Source organism: Rhinopithecus roxellana, chromosome 11 (genome assembly GCF_007565055.1).
Source record: "Rhinopithecus roxellana isolate Shanxi Qingling chromosome 11, ASM756505v1, whole genome shotgun sequence".
Classification (NCBI taxonomy): domain Eukaryota; kingdom Metazoa; phylum Chordata; class Mammalia; order Primates; family Cercopithecidae; genus Rhinopithecus; species Rhinopithecus roxellana.
Genome location: NC_044559.1, coordinates 105,431,015 through 105,457,819, shown reverse-complemented (window position 1 = coordinate 105,457,819; position 26,805 = coordinate 105,431,015). Strand labels below are relative to the sequence as shown.

At 38.7% G+C, this 26,805-nt stretch overlaps 1 protein-coding gene across 1 annotated transcript in view; it reads right to left on the bottom strand.

Annotated features, from left to right (window-relative positions):
- The window catches only part of MPP7 (membrane palmitoylated protein 7), a 260,043-nt gene that overhangs the window by 88,482 nt on the left and 144,756 nt on the right, over positions 1 to 26,805 (bottom strand). The window contains exons 4-5 of the mRNA XM_010381407.2: positions 5,280 to 5,357; positions 2,784 to 2,864 (exon numbers count right to left, since the gene is read on the bottom strand). Of these exons, the coding sequence (XP_010379709.1) occupies positions 2,784 to 2,864; positions 5,280 to 5,357 (159 nt within the window). The remainder of the gene's footprint in view (positions 1 to 2,783; positions 2,865 to 5,279; positions 5,358 to 26,805) is intronic.

Here is a 26,805-nt window from a genome sequence, read left to right as displayed (position 1 = left end):
CCTCTGTAAAGTTTTCTTCAATATTCTCCCCCTGCCCAAGTTTGGATTTAGCGCCATTCCTATGTATTCCATATCATTTCTATGCACTCCCTCTTTTAAATCCAGTATTTCTCCTATCACCTTCACTAGTGCACATATATCTTCTATAACCTGCTTCCATAGGGCCTGGCACACACTAGGCATTAGAAGAAAGAAAATCTAAGAATAAATGGATGAGTGAAGATCTGTTGCTGGTGACATTTAAAAACTGCCAAAGAAAGTTACAAAAATTTTCAGAAAGGGCCGGGCGCGGTGGCTCAAGCCTGTAATCCCAGCACTTTGGGAGGCCGAGACAGGCGGATCACGAGGTCAGGAGATCGAGACCATGCTGGCTAACACGGTGAAACCCCGTCTCTACTAAAAATACAAAAACTAGCCGGGCGAGGTGGCTGGCGCCTGTAGTCCCAGCTACTCGGGAGGCTGAGGCAGGAGAATGGCGTAAACCCGGGAGGCGGAGCTTGCAGTGAGCTGAGATCTGGCCACTGCACTCCAGTCCGGGTGATAGAGCGAGACTCCGCCTCAAAAAAAAAAAAAAAAAAAATTCAGAAAGAATTGGCAGATGTGTGGAATATGTGTATTATCTTTCCAGAGTGGGTGCATATTTGGGTGGGTGTGTGTATGTGTGTGTGCGCGTGCGTGTGTGTCTGTGTGTGTATCTGTTTTTTTAAAGTTCTATTACTTTGAAGATACACTTCAACTTCCTTTTCAGTCCAATGAATTAAGTATTTAAAATGAAATAGCAAATCTTTAAAAAGTAAGTAACTTCCCTAATCCACTAGAAATTAAAGATAATATTCAAATTAACACATTAGAGTTACATTTTTCATATTTTAACTGTCAATTCAACTAACAACCTACATACCTTGCTTCTGTTTAAAAGGAAAACAAAAAAAGATTTTAGTTTACTCCCAGGGCAAAAATAGATTAACTGATTATATCCTGAAATAGTATAAAATTTATTTGGGGGCTTAACTTGTGAAAGTAATATGGAAATGAGGTCGAAGTCATGGTAGATAATAAGAATGACTTCAAGAAAAGCAATGTTAAATGTTAGATCAAAAAGGGAAAAAAGATATTTTCTTCCCAAGACTAGCTAACTACAAACCGACATTGCCAAACGAAACATCATGTATACTGGAATATTACCTATTTTCTACACATATGAATATATGTCTTTCATGCTAACTTTACACCATTCTTTAGTCACACTGCTAGATAAAAAGAAAAATAACCGAATTATCTACCTAAAATATTTTCCACATAATAAAATGTAACTAATTATTATAAAATTTTATCAAATGGCCCTTCTTAATAACGTCTAAAGTCATACCTCCCTCTTGAGCCAAATACCAGTTCTCATCCAGTATAATATGGCATAATTAGCTATTCCATTTGAAACACTCTTGAACCAAATACCATGATTGGGGATATTTTTTGTCTGAAACATGCTGCTTTCATTTCTAATACCCTTGAACCAAAACAATAAACTCAAAAAGGAGTTTAACAAGCTACTCACAGCTAACCTCACCCTAACTTCTCAGGTGCAGTCTAAGACCAAATGAAGAAATCTTCAGAACATTCTGTGGCTAAAAATCTCCTTAACGTTTTTACAAACTTTGTCTTTAACATCTAGGAACTTTTCTGCTCTAATCTGATCCTTGCTCTTTTAGAACAAAAATTTAATAAACTTCCTAAACCTCTACAAATCAATTACCCTCACATCACTAATCATAGCCTGTTTAGCTTTTACAGCAATACATGCATGTACTTCTATTTACTTACAGAGATTAGGGCTTATAGTCCACGCATGTTCTTAACCTCATCTTTCATTTAATACCATCTCTCTTTTTATAAAAATAAATTCAAAACCAAATACGGCACAATTCCGAAAGTTATTTCTCAAGAAAAGTAGAAACTAGTTTTTGTATCTAGGAAGAAATTTTCATCCAACACTCTACATATGCTCACCAGTAATCATCACAAGTTAAATGAGCATTTTAATTATGTAATCACATAATCCATATGTAATTCTGACTCACAGAACAATATCTGACACATAATTGCCACAGTGTCAAGTCCAAAATGTATACAGTGCAGGATTTAGTGCAGTAATGACCTCAGAATAACTACAGGAAAATTCTGAAATGCCTGCTGTAAACTGATCACATTTGGCGGAAAAATAAGTGATAAACTTAGGAGGCAATGGGACAGGGAGAATTGAAATTTGTCTGCCAATATTTTATGAGTATTTTACACTGGAAAAGTGCTCTTCTCTGTAAAATGGAATGACATTTTGAAACGTAAATTAGTAAAGGGACAGGAAATGGGGAGGTGAACGGGGAAAGAAAGAGGAATGCTGAAATGATCCTACAGAAAAATATGTATATTTGTCAAACATATTGGAATCCTGTTAACTACCCAAGTAAAATAGACCTAAACAAAATTACTAGTAGGTTTTGTATAGTGTACTCTTAACTTTATTTAAAACGAAAATGACGTTGAAGCTACATTATATTTGTCAGAACTTAAATTCTGAGCTTCCCAATAAGAGTATTTTGCAGTTTCTCATCACATTATAATCAAAAGTTCACCTCTTTCTCATTAATAGGATTTAGGCTATTAAAATACTGTGCCCTATTTGAAATACATTTACTTGAGAATTGATGCTCGAAACAAAATTCATCGGAAGGCTCAGAAAGTGGCCCTGTTTGAAGGTATTTATTACCAGCGTAACATGTCCTCACCTTCACACTGGGTTTTGACAGTAGTTTCAACAGCTCTCTGATCTCACTGTTTAATGGCTTGTTCTGAAGCTCTTCGGCCAGCTGCAAGGGAGATTACATCGATGTAAAGAACGTTTAGTAAGAGCATTGTGGGACTGGGTGTGTGACAACTGAGAATCTGACTTGCTCAAGGCTATTGCTTTCCAATCTTTAAGGAGAGGTCAGCATAAAAAAAACAGATCATCAATCATTGCTCTTCCTTTTAGGCCTTCAGTAGTCCAGATCTGAGCCCAGGCTCTCGGCTGAGTACAAATCAAGTAATCATATCAGCCAAGATCACCTTCTGATTTATTGCAAGGAGGGCAAACCCCAGCACTTCGTCCATGTGAATGGTCTTTTGCACCTAGACAAAGGACCACTTGTAAGAACTGGATAAAGCTTTGACACTGTAACCTCCCCCAACCCCCACAAAAACAGAACTTCTGAATGAGGTGGTGAAATCCACAGGGTTTCCAAAAACCCATGGGGATTCCAAAAACCCACAGTAGCTGTGCTGTTTAGAGCTAGGGCAAAAATAATTAGAATGTCCCTAATAGAGCAAATGGCCTGAAACTTTTATTATGTTTACCTATAAAGATGAAGAAATCTGTTAAATACCAACCAATCATAATACCAATCGTAAAATGAGCTATAATGGGTTGACAGCTACCCTGGTACCAAAAATGCTGACTGTACCCTACTATAATAACCAAGAATTCCCATTTGGGTTCTACATAAAGAAAGTGTTACAACTTCAAACCTGCCCCATGTCTTCCATTAAGAGATATTCCTATCTAAATTCCAATTCAATTTCAGGCTATAGGAAAGACCACATAATTTTCATTAAGAAAAGCAAGACTCAAACAGGAAAAAAGACTAGAATTATGAAATATGTGGTATATATATAAATGTATTTTTATTTAAAAACTCATCTTAAAACCTTGCATGAAATTTCCATTTGCCCCTACTTTTTCTACCAAGCTAAAAATAATTGTTCTTATCTCTGGAAAAGGACTTTTCTCTAAAAGAAGGGCATAATATAAATTATACACCAAAAATAAAATCATAGAAAATTATACAGTCATTAATTACCTTTCAAACATTGCTTTTACTTTTTTGAGGTAATATTTCTACAGCATTTTTAACTTATAAAAAGACACAAAGGTCATTTGCACACTTTAGTCACTTAAAACATAACATATTTTAACATTTAAATATACTGCTCTGACAAATTATAAGATACTATGGTTTATCATATTTACACAGCAGTCTCTAATTTTTTATAAAGGAATATTGTTGTAATATGATTGGACCACACAACATTGGTTTATAAACAAATGTTTCCCAAAACTCTGAATAGTAAATGTTTTAAAACTGACTTTTTAAAGGTTTTCTTGGGTGGCAACTGTGCCTTACTTGAGCAAGTGTATCTACATCTTTATTCGCCTTCATTTAAAAAGTTTTGTTTCAATAATGCAGAAGTAAGCTTCCTCATTAAATATATATTGAAACATACGTGTAATCTTTGTAGATAAAAACAGAAAGAAAAATGGGAACTAAACAAATAGCATGGAACTTGCATATTTATTACCTATGTGTATTTTCTAAATTAGAATGCAAAGGAGTTCAAATAAAATCAACTTCTCAAGATGGCCAATTTTTTAATTATATGATGGCCTGAATATTTTAACACACTGAATTATAGCTTGTCTTATCAAAAATAAAGGAAAAAATATTAAAAGCAACAAATAAGCTACAGGATATCACTAAAACCAGCTTTCGCACTAAACATATTTCTATTCCAGCTTCGTGTCCTTTATAGTTTATCCAGGTGTGTTCTCAATTCATCCGAGTCCGAAAGTTAACAGTAAGAATCAGCAAGCTAGTTCCCTTCCCCCAAGTTTAAAATAAAATTATAGCTACAGGAAATTAACTACTCCATCAATGCCAACTGCTTCTAAAATTTATTTTTTGGTTATGAAGGTAATTTGGAAAAGCCTAATACCCATAAATCGTTACTATGTTTTATAATCCATTATAAAAACAATCCTGTCTTTTTATGTATTTCATATGCCTCGTTCGTATCCTAGTATCTGTCATTTTTTAGTACTGTCAGCAATAGAGCTATCTCATTTGTCTTTATTTCTCCATAACATTCCTCTTGTCTGTGACTTTCTCAGAACACCAACAGCTGACAGCTTCTCTCTCTCCATGAGTTTAAAGCCTAAAATTCCTATTACGTAGTTACCAAAGCAGAACAAGAGAGTAGCTACATGCAAAATTTTTAGAACAGGAAAGTGAATGAAAATCAATATAATATTAACATAAGCTCAGTGATGACAGGACTTCTTGAAACATTTGTAACCTCTTCTGCTTTTCACTCATAGGATCACAGGCATCTGTCTGCACTAGGACAGGTTCTGCCTGGGCCAGGTCTGCAGCAGACACGTCCCGGTGAGCTCGGAGAGGCACACTTACGTCATCGGCCAAGGCTGCCGCACCATGGAGAATGGGCACCGGACTCTGCTTCTCATAGTAGTGTAGTTTTTCATGAATCTGGAAGAAAATCAAATGCATATAAGTTCACCTGGTAGCAAATAATGTCAGATAGTTGCACACTGTTATACTTGAAAAGAGAATCTGAATCCTTGGATATCCTAAAGTTATATGTTTATGACATATTACGTACATGTAACATGTTTGTATATGCTAATATAAACCCATAGGTGACATGTATGTGTGTCTAATTCATTTATTACTATGGCCCAGTGTTTGTAACATGGAGTCAGATGGAAAAAACAGTCTTTATCAAAGAGAACCCACTTGAGACCTAAGCCTTTGTCTTTCTCCTCAATAAACATGTAAGTTTTGTGATGTCTGTTATATCTAAAATCTATTGCTGCAATATTTCAAGTATCAGTTGCCGTTTATATTCCTGCTAAAAATGTAAATTATGATTAAAGCAAAGCAATAAACTGCCAGCCACATTTTGGCAGGTTGGTATGGAATCACTGTCAAGAGGGAAGAAGCTGGCACTATTCGCGCCCGGGTGCCACATCCAGGAACATCTGCCCAAGCACACTGTTCCTTTTATTATATTTATTCATTCTTTTCTTTGAAATTGCCAACTTTCCCCCTCGACTTCAAATTTCTAAGAAACGAAGGGATTTCTCATAGCTAGTGACATTTCTTATAATTATTTAGCATAAATGAGATCATTTTTCATATTGTACAATACTTATAATAATAAATTTTTAAAACTAGTCCTTCATTTCCCATTATTGTGACCCAAGAAACACAAAGGCAAGAATCTACGTAAATGCCATGTAAGACAGACTGAGTTCCTTAAAAACTCTAGCAGAAGGTTGAGAAACAAAAGACCTGTTGACAAACACATAACTGTCAGCACTTCGCTTTCATCTATTTCAGCTCTTGTATAGGTGTGCTTTCACATTTTATACTTGAAAACTCACTTTAGTCTCTTTTTACTCATAGTTGAAGAAAAATGTCCCCCACCATATACGAAAAACAGTTGCACCTCACAATTCCCTGTCTTTAATAGGTATCAAGTAATACACTCTTTAATTATACTCAAAGCTAACCAAACTCCATTGTAAACGTCTGGAAGATAAATTTTATTCTGATTAGCCAGATGCTATTGCTAAGACAGGATTCTATTACATTTTTGGCAACCTGGTACACAATGTAAAGCTTCAGGGAAAGAATTTTGACACTTATGATATTACCAGAATGATCAGAGCGACATTTTTACCTAATATCTTGGAACCTTTAAAGATGTATCATATCGAGGTAATAAACGAACTTTAAAGACTACAAGCTATAAAAAGTTAGATTTGATTTGAGAAACTATGAACACATCAATTAAAAGAAAAACCAATCATACTAAGCTAAATTCACTTTGTTTAAATAATTATCAAGAATTAAGTCATCTCAACATATACTATCATAGAAAACTTACCCTATCACAAAACTCATCTAACTTCACTGCTGAACTCACCCTATCACAAAACTTATCTAACCTCACTGCAGTCACTTGTTTAAATGTCTGCTTCCCTGCTATAATAAACATAGAGACTTATTAAGAACTTACCATGTGCCTGTACTACCCACCTAATAGGTCAGTAATAAGAGTAACATAGTCTTTAATGAGTTTAATATTTTAATCCCTCAGTTCTCACAAGAACATAAAGAGGTAGACAGCAGGACCATTTCATTTCACAGATAAATAGGAGTTAAACAAGCTGCTATGTTCTTGCAGACAGTAAGAGGCAGAGCTGAGATTTCAAGCTCAAGCCATCTGACTCAGTGTTGGAGCTCCTAATCACCCACTTCTCCTCTCAGACTAACATCTTGTCTGTGCTCTTCACTGCCATCCTTCGCTGCCTAATGAGTATGGCCTGTTTGTAGGGCAAAGAAAGGAAGGCTGGAAAGATATATAACAAATCCCAGTGATTGTTTCTACTGACTAGAGGATCATTGGTGGTTCCTCTCCATCCCTTATATTTTCGTTCTCATTGGTGGTTCCTCTTCATCCCTTGTGTTTTCTTTCTGATGGCTTCCAATTTTCCCAGGTTAATTTCCATGAATACTCTAATTATAACATAAAAGTATGTGCCCCAAATAAACACATTATTCTCCACTTCATTTGCTTCTTCTGAGCGTCTTTTACAAATAGTCAGTTTCTCTTCCATCATCTTCTCTAGATCCTGACCCAATTGATAGAATATCCCACCCCTAGCCTGTCCACTCCTGGATTTTATACCATGTCAAACATTTTTTAAATGTTCCAGAATTTCAAAGCGCTGGTAACCCTGTGTTGATATGTGTTTTACTTTACTGCATCATTTAAAAAATTAAGTTGGCAGGGGAGTAAAAATTTACTATAAATAATTTTGAGCTGTTTGCTGTTTCCAAAAATATTGACAGAAATTCTGCTTTTTATTACTATTTATGATAACCAAAAGGAAAAAAAAATGATTTTTAAATTCTAATTAACAGGCAACACATATAGACTTTACCCCAAGGCTATCCAATAGAACTGCCTGTGATGGTGAAAATGTTTTATAGCCGTTTGTCCAATATGGTTAGCCACTGGCCACATGTGGCTTTTGAGCACTTGAGCTGTGGCTTGACTTGAGGAACTGCATTTTTAATTTTATTTAAATTTATTTACTTTACATTTAAATACCCACATGGCGCCAGTAGCTTTCTTCTTGGAGAACATGACATAATTTTATGCAGATAAAATAAAATTAATTTTATCTATTATTATCAGGTGTAGCCAAACCTGCAAAATCTCATTTATTTCATTTATTTTAACTAAACATTTCCCTTTGCAAATTCAATCATGTAATAAAAGTACACTTCAGACCGGGTGTGGTGGCTTCATGCCTATAATCTCAGCACTTTGGGAGGCCAAGGCGAGCAGATCACTTGAGGTCAGGAGTACGAGACCAGCCTGGCCAACATGGTGAAACCTCGTCTCTACTAAAAATACAAAGAAGTAGCTGGGCGTGGTGGCGGGCACCTATAGTCCCAGCTACTTGAGAGGCTAAGGCAGAAGAATGGCTTGAACCCGGAAGGCGGAGGTTGCAATGAGCCAAGATCTCACCACTGCACTCCAGCCTGGGCTATAGACCGAGACTCCATCTCAAAAAAAAAAAAACAAAAAAAACAGTATACTTCATTTTTCTCCCCTGAGCAACTGGAAGAAGAGGAAGCAGAGAAGGAGATGAGGGAGGAAAGCTGTTAGGAGTAAAGAAGTCTGGAGAAAAGGGGAAATCTGGTTAAATTAATTTTATATAACAGTTATTCAAACACAAGATCCTAAAAGTCAGGACATGCTAAAATATATTAAACGCACTATTAAGAAAAAAGGACATTTCCCATGCCTATGTCCTGAATGGTACTACCTAGGTTTTCTTCTAGGGTTTTTATGGTATTAGGTCTAACATTTAAGTCTCTAATCCATCTTGAATTAATCTTCGTATAAGGAGTAAGGAAAGGATCCAGTTTCAGCTTTCTACTTATGGCTAGCCAATTTTCCCAGCACCATTTATTAAATAGGGAATCCTTTCCCCATTTCTTGTTTCTCTCAGGTTTGTCAAAGATCAGGTGGCTGTAGATGTGTGGTATTATTTCTGAGGACTCTGTTCTGTTCCATTGGTCTATATCTCTGTTTTGGTTACTGTAGCCTTGTAGTATAGTTTGAAGTCAGGTAGCGTGATGCCTCCAGCTTTGTTCTTTTGACTTAGGATTGTCTTGGCAATGCAGGCTCTTTTTTGGTTCCATATGAACTTTAAAGCAGTTTTTTCCAATTCTGTGAAGAAAGTCATTGGTAGCTTGATGGGGATGGCATTGAATCTATAAATAACCTTGGGCAGTATGGCCATTTTCACGATATTGATTCTTCCTATCCATGAGCATGGTATGTTCTTCCATTTGTTTGTGTCCTCTTTGATTTCACTGAGCAGTGGTTTGTAGTTCTCCTTGAAGAGGTCCTTGACATCCCTTGTAAGTTGGATTCCTAGGTATTTGATTCTCTTTGAAGCAATTGTGAATGGAAGTTCATTCATGATTTGGCTCTCTGTTTGTCTGTTACTGGTGTATAGGAATGCTTGTGATTTTTGCACATTAATTTTGTATCCTGAGACTTTGCTGAAGTTGCTTATCAGCTTAAGGAGATTTTGGGCTGAGACAATGGGGTTTTCTAAATATACAATCATGTCATCTGCAAACAGGGACAATTTGACTTCTTCTTTTCCTAACTGGATACCCTTGATTTCTTTCTCTTGCCTGATTGCCCTAGCCAGAACTTCCAACACTATGTTGAATAGGAGTGGTGAGAGAGGGCATCCCTGTCTTGTGCCAGTTTTCAAAGGGAATTTTTCCAGTTTTTGCCCATTCAGTATGATATTGGCTGTGGGTTTGTCATAAATAGCTCTTATTATTTTGAGGTACGTTCCACCAATACCGAATTTATTGAGCGTTTTTAGCATGAAGGGCTGTTGAATTTTGTCATGTCTAAAACACCAAAAGCAACGGCAACAAAAGCCAAAATTGACAAATGGGATCTAATTAAACTAAAGAGCTTCTGCACAAAAAAAGAAACTACCATCAGAGTGAACAGGCAACCGACAGAATGGGAGAAAATTTTTGCAATCTACTCATCTGACAAAGGGCTCATATCCAGAACCTACAAAGAACTCAAACAAATTTACAAGAAAAAAACAAACAACCCCATCAAAAAGTGGGCAAAGGATATGAACAGACATTTCTCAAAAGAAGACATTCATACAGCTAACAGACACATGAAAAAATGCTCATCATCACTCGCCATCAGAGAAATGCAAATCAAAACCACAATGAGATACCACCTTACACCAGTTAGAATGGCAATCATTAAAAAGTCAGGAAACAACAGGTGTTGGAGAGGATGTGGAGAAATAGGAACACTTTTACACTGTTGGTGGGACTGTAAACTAGTTCAACCATTATGGAAAACAGTATGGCAATTCCTCAAGGATCTAGAACTAGATACTGTACCATATGACCCAGCTATCCCACTACTGGGTATATACCCAAAGGATTATAAATCATGCTGCTATAAAGACACATGCACACGTATGTTTATTGCGGCACTATTCACAATAGCAAAGAAAATATTCACACAAATGTCCATCTGTGACAGACTGGATTAAGAAAATGTGGCACATATACACCATGGAATATTATGCAGCCATAAGAAAGGATGAGTTTGAGTCCTTTGTAGGGACATGGATGCAGCTGGAAACCATCATTCTTAGCAAACTATCACAAGAACAGAAAACCAAACACAGCATGTTCTCACTCATAGGTGGGAACTGAACAATGAGATCACTTGGACTCAGGAAGGGGAACATCACACATCGGGGCCTATCATGGGGGGGGGGGGGGGGGGGGATTGCATTGGGAGTTATACCTGATATAAATGACGAATTGATGGGTGCTGACGAGTTGATGGGTGCAGCACACCAACATGGCACAAGTATACATATGTAACAAACCTGCACGTTATGCACATGTACCCTAGAACTTAAATTAAAAAAAAAAGAAAAAAAGAAAAAAGGACATTTCAAAATCTATATACATTATGCCCTACGTATATGTCCATAAGGGTTTTTTTTCTATAATTACATTTGTAATCAGAAAAGTTAGTAAAAATAAAAATCATTTTAATATGTAAGCAGTTCTCATAAGGAAGCCATAGTTACCTTCATTTACAAACTTCCTAAAAATAAATGTTTAATTTTAGTGAGGAAATCTGTTTTAGTTACGCACACAGTAGAACTTTTAAAAATAAAGCTTCAATAATTAAACCATGAATAAAGTACCCCCCCAATGCAATCATGTGTTTTATACCTGTCAATGATGTACAGACTCCACCATGGCTATCTGAATTACATTACATTAAGTAAACTAAAGCTGTAATCCTTTTATTGGCTTCTATTATGAGTACAAAAAAGTACTGAAAATTACTGCTCAGTAGTTTGACTCTTCAACATGTTAATTAATGGTACTGGATCTAGAATTAGCACATGCATGCATACACCTATCTACCTCCATATATAAAATACTGGGGGTGGGGAGAAGATTCTGCGTACTAAAAAAGAAAATCCCCGGGACACAATCCTTTCAGAAATATGTATTTAATTCTGATGCGTGACCTTGAAATATCACCGGCCACTTTGCTAACTTTACAATGTAGGACTCCTGGACTTGGTGGATAAAACTCTCAAATCCTAAGCCATAGACCAACCAGTCCATGGATGGTTACAAACTCTTACAGCAGACTTTCTCTTCTTCCTACCTGATCCCAGGAAGGGCCAGATCAGCTTCTTTGTCATTTCCCTAGTAGTTTAAAGTTTTCTCATCTTCCCACTCACTAACAACATAGCCCCAGAAAAGTAGCTACTCTGTGTGTGTATATCATAAAGCCTAAAAACTTGGAGGCTGTACCTTTGCTCAAACTACACAGTCAGAAGTAAAAATGTAAACAAATAAAGCCTTCCCACAGGAATCGCTGGGAGCAACTGCTACTTTGCCTTCAATTCTGGCCAGGGTGTTTGCAACATCTCTACACAGATGCATAATTCTTATAAGGAACATGCCTATAAAGTCTACAAAATACAAAGCACCAAAAACAGTTTTTAGGCTTAAGTTAAGTTATTAAAAAGCAACAAACCATCAACATTTTCATTTTGGTTGAAAATGTAGTGATTCCATTCGAAACCACTTCTCAGAACATTTTCTACAGATCAGATTCCCTTAGTTCCCAAAACAATATTCTAGAGAAAGTAGCCAGGGCATTAAACATTTCTTTGGAAAATCTGAGTTAGTTGGGGAAAAAAAAAACGAAACTTGAATTCTCCAATCCAGAGATATAAAGTCTGTCCCATTTTGAAACAACCCCAAATTTCTACATACATTTATTTTTCACTTCCCATATATTACAATGATCAGAGTTGCCATTCTTCAAAAATCTATATTTCAGTTAATTGTTGATGAACTGGGAACTGTTAAATTTTTGATTTGATGGATGTTACTACAGATGATGTTATAGAACTCAGGTTTCAACATACAAGTAGCAATCAATTACCTTGTATACTTGTTTGCAGTTTACATTTTCACAAACATTAAAACTGTAATTAGAGCTTACAACTAGTTTTGTAACAAAAGATGGAATGAACCATCTTAAAATGTGGTGAGTCGGGGATCTATGGCTAGGAGAGTTCACGGGTGACTCTCAGTTGATTCATGAACTCCTGGAAACCATATACAATTTGTTTGCATGCATTTTCTAGGAAAATAATCTCAAATACAGATGGGTGATTGATGCTAAAGGACTTAAGACTTTATTCATTAAATAAATAAATAGCCATTAAAGGTCAGGTGCGGTGGCTCACACTGGTAAGCCCAGCACTTTGGGTGGCCAAGGCAGGCAGATTGCTTGAGCCCAGGAATTCAACACCAGCCTGGATAACATGGTGAAACCCCATCTCTACAAAAAAATACAGAAATCGGCCAGGCATGGTAGTGTACACCTGTAGTCCCAGCTACTCAGGAGCCTGAAGTGGGCAGATGGATCAACTGATTGAGCCCAGGAGGCGGAGGTTGCAGTGAGCTCAGATTGTGCCACCGCACTCTAGCCTGGGCGACAGAGCTAGACCCTGTCTCCAAAAAAAAAAAAAAAAAAAAAGTAATTAAAGAATAGGAGACCCTTGGGCCAATTTGTGCTTCACTTCATTTTCCTTGGACAGATGTGGGGAGGAAGGGAGGCAGCAGGTAAGATGAGGAACAGAAAACCTGTTAGGAGGATATGGTTCTAGTGGTAAGAAATTAAAAAAAAAAAAAAAAAAACCACTGGTCACTGCCCAGTGCAGATGACTCTGGGGTTCCTCAGGCTTCGCTTTCTTTGCAAACACAATGGACTTAAGCAGTTGCATCTCCTCTCAGCAGCCACCACACTGCCTCTATCCCCAAACCTGTTGTGAAATCAGATGTACTCTTCCAGCTATTGTTTTCCTTGTTGCCCCCAAGATAAACATATAGGCCCCTTATATTGTAGAGATTTAACTGTTATCTCCATAGAAAAAAGGAAAAGGACTAAAAAACATAAAGAACTTATAGTATTTTCACAGTTTTAAAAAATGAAGTATCAACATAATTTACTGAGAGTCTTGAAGTCAAAATACATGAGTTTAAAATCCCAATTGGGCCCCTTCCTTACCCTTAAGCAACGTATTTAACTTTCTATGCCTTAGTTTTCTCATATTTAAAACAGGATAATAATCGTACCTATTAACTAGGGTTACTGTGAGAATGAAAGTCACCGAAGATGGCCGAATAGGAACAGCTCCAGTCTCCAACTCCCAGCGCGAGCGACACAGAAGACCGGTGATTTCTACATCTTCAACTGAGGTACTGAGGTCATCTCACTGGGAAGTGCCAGACAATCGGTGCTGGTCAGCTACTGTAGCCCGACCAGCGAGAGCTGAAGCAGGGCGAGGCATCGCCTCACCTGGGAAGTGCAAGGGGGAAGGGAATCCCTTTTCCTAGCCAGGGGAACTGAGACACACAACACCTGGAAAATCGGGTAACTCCCACCCCAATACTGCGCTTTAAGCAAACGGGCACACCAGGAGAATATATCCCACACCTGGCCAGGAGGGTCCCACGCCCACGGAGCCTCCCTCATTGCTAACACAGCAGTCTGCAGCGATCTAAACGCAAGGCAGCAGCGAGGCTGGGGAAGAGGCGCCCGCCATTGCTGAGGCTTAAGTAGGTAAACAAAGCTGCTGGGAAGCTCGAACTGGGTGGAGCTCACAGCAGCTCAAGGAAACCTGCCTGTCTCTGTAGACTCCACCTCTGGGGACAGGGCACAGATAAATAACAACAACAAAAAAGCAGCAGAACCTCTGCAGACGCAAACGACTCTGTCTGACAGCTTTGCAGAGAGCAGTGGATCTCCCAACACGGAGGTTGAGATCTGAGAAGGGACAGACTGCCTGCTCAAGTGGGTCACTGACCAGAGTATCCTAACTGGGAGACATCCCCCACTAGGGGCAGTCTGACACCCCACACCTCACAGGGTGGAGTACACCCCTGAGAGGAAGCTTCCAAAGTAAGAATCAGACAGGTACACTCACTGTTCAGCAATATTCTATCTTCTGCAACCATTGCTGCTGATACCCAGGCAAACAGGGTCTGGAGTGGACCTCAAGCAATCTCCAACAGACCTACAGCTGAGGGTCCTGACTGTCAGAAGGAAAACTATCAAACAGGAAGGACACCTATACCAAAACCCCATCAGTACATCACCATCATCAAAGACCAGAGACAGATAAAACCACAAAGATGGGGAAAAAGCAGGGCAGAAAAGCTGGAAATTCAAAAAATAAGAGTGCATCTCCCCCTGCAAAGGAGCGCAGCACATCACCAGCAACGGATCAAAGCTGGTCAGAGAATGACTTTGACGAGACGAGAGAAGAAGGCTTCAGTCCATCAAACTTCTCAGAGCTAAAGGGGGATTTACATACACAGAGCAAAGAAACTAAAAATCTTGAAAAAAGAATGAAAGAATTGACAGCTAGACTAATTAATGCAGAGAAGGTCATAAACGAAATGACAGAGATGAAAACCATGACACGAGAAATACGTGACAAATGCACAAGCTTCAGTAACCGACTCGATCAAATGGAAGAAAGAGTATCAGCGACTGAGGATCAAATGAATGAAATGAAGCGAGAAGAGAAACCAAAAGAAAAAAGAAGAAAAAGAAATGAACAAAGCCTGCAAGAAGTATGGGATTATGTAAAAAGACCAAATCTACATCTGATTGGGGTGCCTGAAAGTGAGGGGGAAAATGGAACCAAGTTGGAAAACACTCTTCAGGATATCATCCAGGAGAACTTCCCCAACCTAGTAGGGCCAACATCCAAATTCAGGAAATACAGAGAACGCCACAAAGATACTCCTCCAGAAGAGCAACTCCAAGACACATAATTGCCAGATTCACCAAAGTTGAAATGAAGGAAAAAATCTTAAGGGCAGCCAGAGAGAAAGGTCGGGTTACCCACAAAGGGAAGCCCATCAGACTAACAACAGATCTCTCGGCAGAAACTCTACAAGCCAGAAGAGAGTGGGGGCCAATATTCAACGTTCTTAAAGAAAAGAATTTTAAACCCAGAATTTCATATCCAGCCAAACTAAGTTTCTTAACTGAAGGAGAAATAAAATCCTTTACAGATAAGCAAATGCTTAGAGACTTTGTCACCACCAGGCCTGCCTTACAAGAGACCCTGAAGGAAGCCCTAAACATGGAAAGGAACAACCGGTACCAGCCATTGCAAAAACATGCCAAAATGTAAAGACCATCGAGCCGGGCGCGGTGGCTCACGCCTGTAATCCCAGCACTGTGGGAGGCTGAGACGGGCGGATCACAAGGTCAGGAGATCGAGACCATCCTGGCTAACACGGTGAAACCCCGTCTCTACTAAAAATGCAAAAAATTAGGCGGGCGTGGCGGCGAGCGCTTGTAGTCCCAGCTGCTTGGGAGGCTGAGGCAGGAGAATGGCGGGAACCCGGGAGGCGGAGCTTGCAGTGAGCCGGGATCGCGCCACTGCACTCCAGCCTGGGCCACAGAGCGAGACTCCGTCTCCAAAAAAAAAAATAAAGACCATCGAGGCTAGGAAGAAACTGCATCAACTAACGAGCAAAATAACCAGTTAATATCATAATGGGAGGATCAAGTTCACACATAACAATATTAACCTTAAATGTAAATGGACTAAATACTCCAATTAAAAGACACAGACTGGCAAACTGGATAAAGAGTCAAGACCCATCAGTCTGCTGTATTCAGGAGACCTATCTCACATGCAGAGACACACATAGGCTCAAAATAAAGGGATGGAGGAAGATCTACCAAGCAAATGGAGAACAAAAAAAAAGCAGGGGTTGCAATCCTAGTCTCTGATAAAACAGACGTTAAACCATCAAAGATCAAAAGAGACAAAGAAGGCCATTACATAATGGTAAAGGGATCAATTCAACAGGAAGAGCTAACTATCCTAAATATATATGCACCCAATACAGGAGCACCCAGATTCATAAAGCAAGTCCTTAGAGACTTACAAAGAGACTTAGACTCCCATACAATAATAATGGGAGACTTCAACACTCCACTGTCAACATTAGACAGATCAACGAGACAGAAAGTTAACAAGGATATCCAGGAATTGAACTCATCTCTGCACCAAGTGGACCTAATAGACATCTATAGAACTCTCCACCCCAAATCAACAGAATATACATTCTTCTCAGCACCACATCGCACTTACTCCAAAATTGACCACATAATTGGAAGTAAAGCACTCCTCAGCAAATGTACAAGAACAGAAATTATAACAAACTGTCTCTCAGACCACAGTGCAATCAAACTAGAACTCAGGACTAAGAAACTCAATCAAAACCGCTCAACTACATGGAAACTGAACAACCTGCTCCTGAATGACTACTGGGTACATAACGAAATGAAAGCAGAAATAAAGATGTTCTTTGAAACCAATGAGAACAAAGGTACAACACACCAGAATCTCTGGGACACATATAAAGCAGTGTGTAGAGAGAAATTTATAGCACTAAATGCCCACAAGAGAAAGCAGGAAAGATCTAAAATGGACACTCTAACATCACAATTAAAAGAACTAGAGAGGCAAGAGCAAACACTTTCAAAAGCTAGCAGAAGGCAAGAAATAACTAAGATCAGAGCAGAACTGAAGGAGATAGAGACACAAAAAACCCTCCAAAAAATCAATGAATCCAGGAGTTGGTTTTTTGAAAAGATCAACAAAATTGACAGACCGCTAGCAAGGCTAATAAAGAAGAAAAGAGAGAGGAATCAAATAGACGCAATAAAAAATGATAAAGGGGATATCACCACCGACCCCACAGAAATACAAACTACCATCAGAGAATACTATAAACACCTCTACGCAAATCAACTAGAAAACCTAGAAGAAATGGATAATTTCCTGGACACTTACACTCTCCCAAGACTAAACCAGGAAGAAGTTGAATCCCTGAATAGACCAATAGCAGGCTCTGAAACTGAGGCAACAATTAATAGCCTACCCACCAAAAAAAGTCCAGGACCAGATGGATTCACAGCTGAATTCTACCAGAGGTACAAGGAGGAGCTGGTACCATTCCTTCTGAAACTATTCCAATCAATAGAAAAAGAGGGAATCCTCCCTAACTCATTCTATGAGGCCAACATCATCCTGATACCAAAGCCTGGCAGAGACACAACAAAAAAAGAGAATTTTAGACCAATATCCCTGATGAACATCGATGCAAAAATCCTCAATAAAATACTGGCAAACCGGATTCAGCAGCACATCAAAAAGCTTATCCACCATGATCAAGTGGGCTTCATCCCTGGGATGCAAGGCTGGCTCAACATTCGCAAATCAATCAACGTAATCCAGCATATAAACAGAACCAAAGACAAGAACCAAATGATTATCTCAATAGAGGCAGAAAAGGCTTTTGACAAAATTCAACAGCACTTCATGCTAAAAACGCTCAATAAATTCGGTATTGATGGAACGTACCTCAAAATAATAAGAGCTATTTATGACAAACCCACAGCCAATATCATACTGAATGGGCAAAAACTGGAAAAATTCCCTTTGAAAACTGGCACAAGACAGGGATGCCCTCTCTCACCACTCCTATTCAACATAGTGTTGGAAGTTCTGGCTAGGGCAATCAGGCAAGAGAAAGAAATCAAGGGTATTCAGTTAGGAAAAGAAGAAGTCAAATTATCCCTGTTTGCAGATGACATGATTGTATATTTAGAAAACCCCATTGTCTCAGCCCAAAATCTCCTTAAGCTGATAAGCAACTTCAGCAAAGTCTCAGGATACAAAATTAATGTGCAAAAATCACAAGCATTCTTATACACCAGTAACAGACAAACAGAGAGCCAAATCAGGAATCAACTTCCATTCACAATTGCTTCAGAGAGAATCAAATACCTAGGAATCCAACTTACAAGGGATGTGAAGGACCTCTTCAAGGAGAACTACAAACCACTGCTCAGTGAAATCAAAGAGGACACAAACAAATGGAAGAACATACCATGCTCACGGAAGAATCAATATCGTGAAAATGGTCATACTGCCCAAGGTTATTTATAGATTCAATGCCATCCCCATCAAGCTACCAATGACTTTCTTCACAGAATTGGAAAAAACTGCTTTAAAGTTCATATGGAACCAAAAGAGAGCCCGCATTGCCAAGACAATCCTAAGTCAAAAGAACAAAGCTGGAGGCGTCACGCTACCTGACTTCAAACTATACTACAAGGCTACAGTAACCAAAACAGCATGGTACTGGTACCAAAACAGAGATATAGACCAATGGAACAGAACAGAGCCCTCAGAAATAATACCACACATCTACAGCCATCTGATCTTTGACAAACCTGACAAAAACAAGAAATGGGGAAAGGATTCCCTATTTAATAAATGGTGCTGGGAAAATTGGCTAGCCATAAGTAGAAAGCTGAAACTGGATCCTTTCCTTACTCCTTATACGAAGATTAATTCAAGATGGATTAGAGACTTAAATGTTAGACCTAATACCATAAAAACCCTAGAAGAAAATCTAGGTAGTACCATTCAGGACATAGGCATGGGCAAAGACTTCATGTCTAAAACACCAAAAGCAACGGCAACAAAAGCCAAAATTGACAAATGGGATCTAATTAAACTAAAGAGCTTCTGCACAGCAAAAGAAACTACCATCAGAGTGAACAGGCAACCTACAGAATGGGAGAAAATTTTTGCAATCTACTCATCTGACAAAGGGCTAACATCCAGAATCTACAAAGAACTCAAACAAATATACAAGAAAAAAACAAACAACCCCATCAAAAAGTGGGCAAAGGATATGAACAGACATTTCTCAAAAGACATTCATACAGCTAACAGACACATGAAAAAATGCTCATCATCACTCGCCATCAGAGAAATGCAAATCAAAACCACAATGAGAAACCATCTCACACCAGTTAGAATGGCAATCATGAAAAAGTCAGGAAACAACAGGTGTTGGAGAGGATGTGGAGAAATAGGAACACTTTTACACTGTTGATGGGATTGTAAACTAGTTCAACCATTATGGAAAACGGTATGGCAATTCCTCAAGGATCTAGAACTAGATGTACCATATGACCCAACCATCCCACTACTGGGTATATACCCAAAGGATTGTAAATTATTCTACTACAAAGACACATGCACACGTATGTTTATTGCGGCACTATTCACAATAGCAAAGACTTGGAATCAACCCAAATGTCCATCTGTGACAGACTGGATTAAGAAAATGTGGCACATATACACCATGGAATACTATGCAGCCATAAAAAAGGATGAGTTTGCGTCCTTTGTAGGGACATGGATGCAGCTGGAAACCATCATTCTTAGCAAACTATCACAAGAACAGAAAACCAAACACCGCATGTTCTCACTCATAGGTGGGAACTGAACAATGACATCACTTGGACTCGGGAAGGGAAACATCACACACTGGGGCCTATCATGGGGAGGGGGGAGGCGGGAGGGATTGCATTGGGGAGTTATACATGATATAAATGATGAATTGATGGGTGCTGACGAGTTGATGGGTGCAGCACACCAACATGGCACAAGTATACATATGTAACAAACCTGCACGTTATGCACGTGTACCCTAGAACTTAAAGTATAATAAAAATAAATAAATAAATAAATAAACAAACAAACAAATAAAATAAAATAAAAAAAATAAAATAAAATAAAAAAGAAAGTCACCATTAAAGGAGCTTCATGCAAGTCCTGGAAAATAGCAAACACCTAATAAATGGTATTTATTTCCAATTCCCCTGCTTGCTTCCACTGGTATTCCTAGTAAGAGGAGATATTCATCTGCCTTTGACTATACCATTTTGCATATACCTATGATACAATCAAGACCTAAAAATCAACATCAAAGATTAATTGGTATCACCTATATTCAAGAAGAGAATTTCTGAGGTCAGGCAACCAAATGCCATCTCTATTGACATTTCTTCAAAAACAGTCAAAGTAAAAAGAGGACCCAAATGAAGGCAGTGGCAGCAGGGCTAACGAAAGCCGGGATGAACACAGGAAAGGCAGACAATAACTGTGACCACCAGAAATGGACACAGGAAAGGCAGACATTAACTGTGATCACCGCAAAAGGCAAGCGATGGAAAGGGTGCGAGACCGAATTGAGAATATCAGAAGGAGATCTCCAGGAGGAATGAGGGGTATGATGAAAAATCTAGATCTACAAGTTTATTAACAGGTTCAAAAAGGATCTGTCCTGAAGCACCCACGGCTCTAGCTGCCCTGTTCCCAAAGAAGAAAGTTCGTCTTTGGTGAGAAGACAGAATGAAATCCTCACACAAGAAAAAGTATAACAATGAGGTGGAAAGATTCTTAGAAAAAGAGTAATCGGCCAGGCGTGGTGGCTTACACCTGTAATTCCAGCACTTTGGGAGGCAGAGGCAGGAGGATCACCTGAGGTCAGGAGTTCGAGACCAGCCTGGTCAGCATGGTGAAACCCCGTCTCTACCAAAAATACTAAAATTAGCCAGGTGTGGTGCAGTGTGCCTGTAATCCCAGCTACTCGGGAGGATGAGGCAGGAGAATTGCTTGAACCCGGGAGGCAGAGGTTGCAGTGAGCTGAGATTGCGCCACTGCACTCCAGCCTAGATGACAGGGTGAGACTTGGTCTCAAAAAAAGAAAAGAAAATAGGGGAGGGGAGGGGAGGGGAGGGGAGGGGAGGGGAGGGGAGGGGAGGGGAGGAGAGGAAAGGAAAAGAATAACCATGAGAATCACTTCAAAGACCATAGAGGGCTAGCTATCACTGTTGTCAGCTCTCATCTGCCTATTATTTGGGAATCCAAAGACCCTCTGCCCACAAGCCCAAATTCTGTTTAAATTAGTAAGAAAGCTCACATAATTTTGAGATGAGCTAGGATCTGGTTAGGGAATGTGGAGTGTATTCCAATGTGACTGTATGGAAAATGACTATTGGACAGGAATCAGACTTTATTCACAATGGAAATACCCAGCAACCATAAATTGGTTGTCACTTCCTTATTTCAGTCCTTTGGTGGCTTGCCACTGCTCTCGAGATGAAGGGCATGCCTGCCAATGCACTTGAAACTCAAGCCCACTCTCGGGCTCTGTATGCCCTGGCCCCTGCAGACTTCCATCTCAAGCCACTCTCCATCAGGTTCCACCCACAGGGACCTTATGTTAGATCCTCAAGCACCAGAGTCTCTCCTACCTCAAGGCAACCTCTCTACCTGCAATGTTCCTGAGTCTTGGGGGTACACATTCATCTTTGAGTCTTATCTAAAATGTCACTTGCACAAAACTTTTCCCAACAGTCTTACCCAATCAAAATCAGTTCTCCTTCATTAGTAGGTCTGATGGCTTCCTATTCTTTTTGTTCACTATCCTTATTAGACTTTGTATTTATAGATTTATTATATTTATCTGTTTATGCCTGTCTCCACCCCCATCGGTAATGAAATTCATAGATCAGGCACAATGTCCCTAGAGTTCACCACTAGATTCCTTGCTCAGAGCCCAACGCCTCACATAAAATAGACGTTAAAAGGTTATTACTAGTTAGTGCTAAGTGGATATATGAATCCTCTAATCCTGCACAGTTGGTAACACCCTGGAATCACAGTGGAAGAGGATGATAAATGCAATCATTTTCTTCTTGCCCCAAAACTGATGACTAGTCCCCAAAGCTGAGGAAAAAGAAGTGTTAAGTCCCATGTCCTAAGAAAAACTCCCAACAGCTGAAGCATACACTTCTCTAGAGCCAAAGAGATGGATGAAATATAACCATCAACTATCTTCTATCTGCCACTTCCCAGAATGTCTATGTGAAATTTATATATTGAAATACAAATTTCATATACATATACATACATATGACTACAGAATGGAAATTGTCTTATGGAAATAGGAAAAGAAGGGACAGCGGGAGGTCCACAGCCTAATGAAGAGTAGAATAATGGAAGTAAGTCTCCAAGACCTCATAGATAACGGGGGTACACAGAAGAAGACAGAGGATGTTCTCCAGCTCCTATGCAGGCAGCAGACTAACTGATTTGCCTTTTGTGTTTCTCTAATCAAGGGGACAAGGGAAATGAGGCAGGATGGTGGAACAGAGAGAGGGAACAGTAGAGGCTGACAGTTGCTTGGGCTACAAATGATGCATGAGATATCTGCAAGTCACATGGACCCCATTGAAGGTAGTTGGGCTTAAGCCACCCTGCAGATAACTCAGCCTATAGCACTACAGCAGGTTTTGGGTTGCACAAGCCATGCGCTGTAGGAGAAATGCAACATTTGAGCACTTCCACAAAGAGTATGAATGCTGGTCAGTGCTGGCCTGAGAAAAGGCAATAATGTGGCTAATTTCTGTCTCCCTGCCCTAACACAATAGAAGAACTGCATCTTCTTTCAGAAGCAAACCAGTCCCATCTTCCAAAGGATATTGGGGGAGTGAGGGTAAAAGAAGAGCACACTCTTCCCAATCCCCAAGCCAACTCCCCTACCCCTGGCTGATACTAGGGATGGGACGAGGTGAGACTTAGATCAGAGGTGAACACAAAGGAATACCAAATTGAGCTTTTAATAATTGAAAATGTCTTGGAAGCTACAGACTGCCAGAAATTTTGTTAAAAGAGACAAAAGTTAGCTTCAATGTAACATATTTTGATGCAGTGATTGGAGAAAATTAAAACTCCCTCTTTGAGCACTGTTCGATTTGTTGTTCAGAACAGTATAGCCCAATGGTTCTCAACTTTTTTGGTCTCAGAACTCCTTTTACTTTCTTAAAATTCACTGAGTATCTTAAAGAATTCTATGTGCTTATATCTATCGATAATTTGTAATACTAAAAATAAAACTAAGAATTTTCAAAAATTTATTCACTTAAAATAACAATAAATGTGTTAAAATGACATCTTATGAAAAATCAATATATTTTCCAAAATAAATTGAAGAGTAGCATTGTTTGACAAACTTGTAAATATCTTTCATTTATGGCTACATAGGAAATAGCTGAATTCTCTATCAGTTCCTACATCCTATCTGCTGGGATATGCTGCTTTGGTTGAAGTTCATGAAGAAAAACATGACTCCCACAAACTTGTAGTTAGAAGAGAGGAATATGTTCATAGCCTTTTTAGCTAATTGTAGATACTCGCTGATACTACACCAAAACTCTGCAGCTGATACTTTCTTAGAGGTGAGATGCAATGTGGACCCTGCAGCTGCATCACTGAGCCTTCCATATGCCTTTACATTACAATCTTTGTTCTCTCCTGCACTCTACATGGTGCATACCCATGCATAGTTTCACGATATTATGCATTGATCATTTGGAAAATACTGCTTCACTGAGTTATGCAGATTTTCCAAACATTTACACATTTCATGGTACAACAACAAAAAGGCACACATTAATATCACCACCAATCTCATTAAAAAAAAAAAAAAAAAGCTTTTAAGTACTAGAAAGCTAGCCATCTCAGAGTGCAGATACAAGTTTTTCAAAATTCTAAGACTTGCTCAAAAGCTTGAATTTTATTCATTGGCAACAATACAGTTTATTGTTGATTTTTTAATAACAGGCAAACTTTGATCATTAGGAAAAAAAAAAAAAAAAAGTCTTCCAAACACCATAATCTGCATAAACACAGTTTCTAATGGTTTCCTATGAAAAAAAGAAACTAGTTTAGTTCACAATCTCACAATCCTACAACTACTTGTCCTCTGCTAACCAGAACTCTGATTTGCAGCCAAGTGCTTTCTAAGTACTCCCCTCTTTCTTATAGATTAAAAAGACTTGACAGTAAAGAGATGTGCACCATGGTTAAGATTTAATGCAGCCAATTATTCTTGATTGCGAGTGTGCGATGATGAAGAACATGATGATTCATTCACTAGTACCACTTGGTGCCATGGCCTTGGTTTGTGTGACAGCACAAACTATCAGTGTTTTTACCATCAGTGCAGATGCCAACCCAGTGAAAAAAGCAAACAACATCATAATATTATCATGAAAATAGCTTAGACCTTGAAGAGCCTCCCCACAAAATAGTCCCAGGGACCCCCAGGGGTCCACAAGTCACACCTTGAAAACCACGACTACCTACGATCTCTGAATACATGAATGTAACAAATAAAAGGAAATCTAACATTTCTTTGTGGCTGCAGAACTCATGGTGAATTATATTACTTTGGTATAGGAATATTAATACTTTTTCCCTTACAAACACATTCTTTTGAATCGGCAATTTACCTGAAACCACTGGTCCAGGCTTGTGACGTGTGTGACTCTCAGAACGAGGTGGTACTTTTCTACAAAACCATGATTTTGAGGTCTGAAAAGTAGCTTTAAGGAAAAAACTAGTATATTTTTAAAGAGTTCACTTAAAAAGAGACACAGAACAGGTTTTAGCATTTCATGAAACTGAAGCTTGCTCAATCCCTTAATGTTTCATTATTCACATTTTTTCCAAAGTTCTGCCTTTCATGTTTTTCATGCTGGCTGATTGCTGCTACCGTTAGCGCATTTAAACCTCAGTGATTTATAACATGGTCCCAGACCAAGACGCTCTGGCATTGGCCCAGTGCTGCTATTATCATCTTCTTTTATTTATGGCCCTATTTCAAAATCATCCTTTCACACACTTGTACACATTTTTCAACTATTTTTACTTTCATACACATTTATGTTCTAAAATGCTATTCTATATTTCTGCTTTGTATAATAACATAAAATGTAATTTGCTTACACTGCTACCATCACAGCTGGGATATTTTAATGCACTCAAATATATATTGTAGCATGTGCAAAAAACAGCACTCCCCACCCCCACCCCCACCACCCACAGGTTTTATATAATACACAGCTTCCATTCCCTTCTTATTCCTGGCAGAGTTACCTAAAATGTTTTTCTTCCTATGAAAAACATTTTTCGCTACGAATTCTTTTTTTAATAGAACATGAAAGCTCCTATTATACAAGAAGCTTTGCAGGCATGAATAATCAAATACACCCCTTGGTCAGTAAGAAACAAAAACTTGTAATCATTTTGCATGTATTCTTACATTCTTTGCATGTCCACCTAGGGTGGACAGAGGAAATTTAGACTGAAGCTAAACATTTCATTCCTGTTCCTAAACAACATCTCCTACCACCTCAAAGCTAAACATCCTTGATTTCTGAAATCTAAGTGAAAATATTTGCAATTTATTTTTAACGAAAAATAAAACCTTTATTTTCTAAGAAAATTGTTTCCCCAACTTTCCACTCAATAGAAAATTCTAATTCAAATAGATTCTAAGTCCTTAGAATCATATGGTGATATGTCAAAACTTATTTACAGAAAGGAAATTGTAAAAATTGTTATGCCTTTCTTCTAGCTTTTAAACAATCTCTTGGTTCATTCCAACAGATAGGTAAAATTGGATTACTTTCAAATGGCAGATGGTTAATACATTCTTATTGATACAGTTTAGACACCCAGAAAATCCAAGTCACAATTCAGAAAGCAATTGAATTCAACCTTCAGGGTTGTATCCGTCAAATCCAACTACTCTGAAATCCGGCTGAAGTTTCCTCTCGAAGCAGCTATAACAAAGCACTCCTTAATAATAAAACCCAAATGAAGCTCTGGACCTCACGGATGCAAAGACGACTCTCTGAAGAATCAAAGGAAACACTGTTTTCCATCAAATTAATATTTTACATGTGGAAATATCAACAGTTGCACTAAAAGAGAGAAGAGCTACCTTGAAAGCACAGAACAAGGCCTTGCAGTTTCAGATGGTGAATTGAACCCACGAATTGATCATGCTCCCTATTCAGAATCCCACTGAAATAACCAAATAATAGAGAGTACAAAATTTTTTTTAATGCATGGTAATAGCAGAGAAAAATGCCACCTAAGGGTCAGGAGACTCCGAAACATTTTAAAAAAAATACAAAGATAAAGATACTGTGAAAAGTCCATCTGAATCATTGTATTCTTCTATACTTACTGGGAAAGAGAGACCTGCTTAGGAAAGAAAGTGGACAACTATGGCCACCAAAGGACCAAAGAACTCCGAGTTCAGAGAAACAGAGGTTCAGAAAAAGAGTGGGGAGCAGGATACTAATTCATTGTTCAACAGTCATCTACTAGTTGTGCAGCAGGCAGCCTCTAAAACGGCTCCCAAAGATTCTCCTTCTCAGGATTTACTTCCTGGTGTCATCTTCTCTCCTTGTTGGGGGTTGAATCTACTGACTTGATTCTAATGAATTGAAATATTCAGGCAAAAGTGATGG